Source organism: Carlito syrichta, unplaced genomic scaffold (assembly GCF_000164805.1).
Source record: "Carlito syrichta isolate Samal-C Ts95f unplaced genomic scaffold, Tarsius_syrichta-2.0.1 Scaffold301930, whole genome shotgun sequence".
NCBI lineage: Eukaryota > Metazoa > Chordata > Mammalia > Primates > Tarsiidae > Carlito > Carlito syrichta.
This window is the reverse complement of record NW_007246026.1, coordinates 669,527-675,214: the sequence shown is the minus strand read 5'-3', so window position 1 is coordinate 675,214 and position 5,688 is coordinate 669,527. Positions and strand designations below refer to the sequence as shown.

Sequence of the window (5,688 nt, the reverse complement as noted above, 5' to 3'; positions counted from 1 at the left end):
GAGTAGCCGGAAATTACAGGCACGCGCTACCATGCCTGGATGATTTTTTGATTTATTGTGGAGATGAGGTCTCGCCAAGTTGCCCAGGCGGTCTCGAACCCACGGGCTCAGGCAATCCACTCACCTCAGCCTCCCAAAGCATGGGATTACAGGCTGAGCCACCTAGTCCGGCTTACTGAAGACATTTTAATTTCTATCTTATTAAGATAGGAAAGATAGGGAAACAGAGGTTCAGGGATTTAGAGGTTTAAGGAGTTTATTCAAGATCACATAGAGTAAGGGTAAGGCCAGGCCTCAAGCCTGATTTTTATGACTGTAAATCTAAGTGTTTCTCCCCCTAAATTACATTGCCTTGTTCTGAAAGTTAAAGCAGATACTGTGAATGCACTTTGAAAATTGTAAAAAGATATAAAAATGTGAAGTATCAAAGACCCCTTAAAAAATATCTCTAAGTAACAAATAACTGGCTCATTGCATGCTCTACACCAGTGCCAACTACAGCCCATTGAACATTTCTCTCTACTCTGGTGTCAACATCCATCTTTCTAACTCATGGCTATCTAGAATATTGTCACAAATTACCATTTTAAACATGCAATGTCTTTCAGTTTACATTTGCAGATTTTGGTGAAATAGCATCTTCCAATGAAGTCCACTGTGCTGGAGAGAGAAAAGCATAAAGACAGTCAAATGTATTTTTTAAAAATTTAATTGTGGCAACCCCCCCCCAATTTACAAAAGTAAGCATGCTTAAGTGTATAGATCAGAAGTATTAAATATAATCACATTGGTGTGCAATGAATCTCCAGACTCTTCATCTTGTAATACTGAAGCTCTATACTTATTAAATAACAACTTCCACTTCCTCTCCTCCTAGCCCCTGGCCACCACTAGTTTACTTTGTTTTTACACATTTGCCAACTTTAGGTACTTTACATAAGTGGAATCATACATTATTTATCTTTTTGTGACTAACTTATTTCACTTAATATAAATTCCTCAAGGTTCATCCATGTTGTAGCATTTGACAGGATTTCTTTCTTTTTTTTTTGAGTCGGTGTCTCACTCTGTTACCCAGGCTGGAGTGCAGTGGCATGCTCATGGCCACCCCAGCGTCGACCTGCTGGGCTCAGGCGATCCTTCTGCCTCAACCTTCCCAGTAGCTGGAACTACAGGCGCACTCTATCACACCTGGCTAATTTTTTATTTTATTGCAGAGACAGGGCTTGCCAATTTGCCTGGGCTGGTCTTGAACCCTCAGGCTCAGGCAATTCACTGGCCTCAGCCTCCCAAAGTGCTGAGATTACAGGTTTGGCCACTTTTTTTTTTTTTTTTTTAAAGAGACAGGGTCTCATGTTGTCCAGGCCAGTCCAGAACTCTTGGGTTCAAGTGATCCTCCTGCCTCAGTCTACAGAGTAACTGAGACTACAGACATGCTGTACCACATTGTGTTTATACATTCACCTTGGAGTCGTTGGACATTTGGATTCCTTCCACCTCTTGGCTATTATGAATAATGTTGTTACGAACACTATCTCTCTAAGGTCCTGCTTTGGATTCTTTTGGATATATACCCAGAAGTAGAAGTGCTGGATCATAAGGCAATTCTATGTTTAATTTTTTGAGGAATCAGTATACTATAATGATATAATGGCCATACCATTTTATATCCTACAATATATGTTTTCCAATTTCTCCACATCTTCACCATCAAATGTACTTTTAATTGTGGTTAACAAAATTTTAAGGTCCAAAGAGCTGAAAGAGACTCTAACATAGAACTATAGTATATTTTGTAAGAGTCAGTTAATATTTGTGAGCTCATTATAAACATGTGATAAACCTTCCATTTAAAAAGTTTTATGTGTTTGTTGATTTACACACAGCATGTTAATCCATTGCTATTAGAACCCTTACTTAGAAGAGTAAACAATAGAAAAAATATAATTCTATTCTAGACTTTGGTCTAACCTATAACAATTCACCTAAGCCTCTTTTATAACCATTGTATTACTTATAGCTATTGAAAAGGTTTTTTTTGTGTGTATGTGCTACTAGAAAGAAAAAGTACTAGACAAGGAATCATAGAACTTTTGCAACAGTAAGCTCTGATTTATTGTCTAGTATTTTTACATTTTTGCAACATACATATGCATACACACACATGCACACATTTAAAATATTAAGCCATTTAGTTGGGCGCAGTGGCTCATGTCTGCAATCCCAGCACTTTGGGAGGCCCAGGTGAGAGGACTACTTGAGGCTAGGATTTTGAGACCAGCCTGGGCAGTATAGTGAGACCTTATCTCTACAAAAAAATCAAAAAATTAGCTGGGCGTGGTGACATGTGCATGTAGTTTCAGCTATTCGAGAGGCTGAGGCGGAAGGAATCCCTGAGCCTGGGAGATTGAGGCTGCTGTGAGCTGTGATCTTCTTGCCACTGTACTCCAGCCTGGGTGACAGAATGAAACTCTGGCTAAAAATAAATAAATAAATAAAAGTAAAAAATTAACCCATTTATCTCTGCAGTAAATGAGGACTTTTGGTTTTGCTATTAGGTATGGTTACACTTAGACCAATTCAGAAAAGATTTCAATGGAGGATGAGTCCGCAGCTTTATGTGGGTAAATTTTTTTTTTTTTTTTGAGTTGGAGTCTCACTCTGTCACCCAGACTGGAGTGCAATGGCCGCTCCCAGCCACCACAGCCTTGACCTGCTGGGCTCCGGCGATCCTTCCACCTCAGCCTTCCAAGTAGCTGGAACTACAGGCATGCTCTACCACGCCCGGCTAATTTTTGATTTATTGTAGAGATGAGGTCTTGGCAAGTTGCCCAGGCGGGTCTCGAACCCGCGGGCTCAGGCAATCCACTCACCTCGGCCTCTCAAAATGCTGGGATTACAGGCTGAGCCACCGAGCCCAGCCTATGTGGGTAAATTTTAAAACTTATAAGGTTTCTATCATTATCCTGAAATTCATCTTAAATGAATTATGGTTATTAGACTGTTTCTTCTGGCTCTGTGTCCAAAGACAGAATAGCTAGCCACTCATATTTTGGATAACATTTTAGTGAAAACATCTCAATAAAGAACTAAATCTTGGAAAGAAAGAGAAGGTACCATTTAAAACCAGAGAAAGATATATTTGAGTCAAATAAAATGAATTATTTTGCCAAATAGGAAGCACATTCTTAAAAACTCTATACCCCAAAGGGGACAGTAGCTGAAAACAGTTTTAAAAGGGTTCAATTATGTAAATAAATGTATAATATCCAAAATAGGCTTTATGGGAGAAAAGGATTATTTCAAGACTGAGTCTTTACTTTTCATCCCATAAAAGTCTATTTAAGTTTCTCTTAGAGAGAGATTTTTGAGGAAAGAATATTGAATTTGATGGATAACGAACCTGACTCAGGGATGCCAATTGCAAATACTGATAGAAAACTATCCTTTTTTTTTTGGTTTAAACGTTCATGGATAAAAACAAAAACCTTAAATGACCTCTCCTTCCCAACAGTACAGAAAATTTTGCCTGAATGTACCTAGACTCCAGGTCATGGACTTGATTCAGTGAAATAGGAAGGTTGGGCAAGGCAACAAGCTAGGGATCCAACTTAAGGAATACGTGGTCACATGACTGACTGTAACTGAACTAGAAACATTACATCAGGACTGACCACGCTGGCTAAACCACAGACTTTGTCCAGACAGTCTGTCCGCTTAGATATATTCCAAGGGGATCATCAGACTGTTGGGAGTGGCTGGAACACCAAAATGATAACCTCCTTGTTGACTCCCAGAGGTCCAAGCCATACACTTTTCCCATTTAAAGGTTACCTTTGCCCGCCACTAGCATGACTTACTTGGTAGGAGGGATGTCTGTAGAGAAAAGATCTATTTCAGTATCAGCCAGCAAAACAGCCTTCATTCCCCTAGAGCTGAGCACTTGTTTACAGAATTTGCAACACAGGATGGACACACATCGGTCTTTGAAACTACAACTGTTGGTAGACATGGCTTCTCTAGGAGGAGGAGGAGGAGGTGTGGGATTTTGAAAAAGGAAACAAGAACAAGAGTCCCCCTACTTGGACTTCCCCAGGCTAAAAATCAAGTTGCTAGGCCTCGAGCTTTTCTAAACACTAAAAATTGGGAAGGAAAAGAACTCTTCTGTTTTCCCGTTGGAAGGGTAAAGGTAATAACATTTATTGAGTAGGAACAGGGGAGAGAGGCAAATTGGATTTCCTTTGACTTTCGGGGAATGCAGTGGCGTCTGCAAGAAATTTCTCGACAGCTTTCCCCTCCAGCCGTCTACAAGGATCCTCTACTCCTTAGCTCCCGCCCCTTCAGCGATTCCCTCAGGCTTCTCCCGCAGGCTCTTTTCTTTAAAGCTCTTTTCCTAAGCCGTCCCTCTCTCAGCTCTTGGCCCCTCCTCGGAGCGCTCCAAGTCCCTTCCCTCGGATCTCGGGCTGAGCGTCCCTCCCCACCCTTCCTCTTCCCAGGATTCAGAAACGCCCTCGGCTTCTTCCACCCGGGCGATCCCTGGTTCTCCTCAGTAACCCCCTTCCCTTCCGCGACCTTTCTCCGCTCTGCAGGTCCGCGGCCCCTCTTCTGGCAGACCCGGCTCTCAGCGTGCTCGCGCCGTTTCTCTCGAGTCCTCCCTCCCCTCAGCTCGCCCTCGGGCCCCCCGCGGTCCCCTCGGGTCTCTCCCGGAGCAGCCGCTCCGCGGCGCGCAGTGGAGTTAGCGGGACGGGACGGAGGTCGCTTTGGGGGCTCACTCGGCGCTGGGGCCTGTCACCGAACACGTCGTTTTTGGCTCTCTTCCGCTTTTTCAACCGGCTGTCAGTTTGAATTGGCGGCGCCGCGCACCGATTGGGGCAACTGGACCTCGTCCACTGCACGCATTGGAAGGCTCCGGGGCGTCCCCTGGTGAGCGCTTAGTGGCGTGGAGAACTACGCCCCACCCCAGTAACGGTGCCGAGGTCAGCTAGGCTTTCTGATTGGTCGACTTTGGCTCCGCCTCCGTTCTCATTGGCCGACTTCGGGAAGGTTTCGGCAAAGCCTTCTCCCGCCCTGGTGAAAGTAGTGGGGCACGCCCATCACGTTTCTTACTGGAAGAGGCTCTACAGTCCCCGCCGGTCTCTACTCTCTATTGGCTGAAATTCTCCGCAACATCCTCTTCTCTCTACCCCAATCCAATTGGTCGAGCCTTCGCTTAAGCGTTTGTGTGTGGTAGTCGGTTCCATCTTAATCCCGCCCATCAGCTCTGCTTTAGGGTTCGATAACCTAGGGAGGAGCTTACTCAGCGACCACGCCTCGGCAGTGCTAGTCACACCCCCAAGTTTTGTCAGCTCCTCCCCCTCATTCCTGGCCTCTCGGGATCAGCTGTTCCTATTGGCTCTAGGCCCCATCGGTCGATAGAAATCGGGCGGTGATTGGCAAGGGGGCGGGCCCTGCTTCCCGGCGGGGTCCTGCGGAGTTGGCGGACGCTCCTCAGGGACTGGGGGGATCGATCTGCGTAGAAGCGGGTGGCGGGGAAGAGAGGGGAGGAGAGCTCTGAGTGGGAAGCGGAGCCAGGGGCCTGGGACCCGTCGCGTCAGAGCCAGGTAAAGGCTCCTTCCCTCTTTCCCTTTTCTTCTTCCCGGCCGCCGGGCTGGAGCCCTGACTGAACAAACCCGGGCTGGGGCGGGAAGG

The 5,688-nt window shown here is 45.4% G+C and overlaps 2 protein-coding genes across 3 annotated transcripts in view; one reads left to right on the top strand and one right to left on the bottom strand.

The window, feature by feature from the left end:
* Positions 1–4,218, bottom strand: part of FAM72A (family with sequence similarity 72 member A) — an 11,889-nt gene extending 7,671 nt beyond the window's left edge. Inside the window, exons 1-2 of one of the 2 annotated variants that reach the window (XM_008055705.2) lie at positions 3,861–4,218; positions 583–660 (exon numbers count right to left, since the gene is read on the bottom strand). In XM_008055705.2, the coding sequence (XP_008053896.1) occupies positions 583–660; positions 3,861–4,012 (230 nt within the window). In that variant the 5' untranslated portion in view covers positions 4,013–4,218. The remainder of the gene's footprint in view (positions 1–582; positions 661–3,860) is intronic. The other variant, XM_021711208.1, reaches the window with a different exon arrangement.
* A 917-nt stretch (positions 4,219–5,135) lies between these two features.
* Positions 5,136–5,688, top strand: part of SRGAP2 (SLIT-ROBO Rho GTPase activating protein 2) — a 252,681-nt gene continuing 252,128 nt past the window's right edge. The window contains exon 1 of the mRNA XM_021711204.1: positions 5,136–5,600. The gene's annotated coding sequence lies outside the window, so the exon portion shown is untranslated. The remainder of the gene's footprint in view (positions 5,601–5,688) is intronic.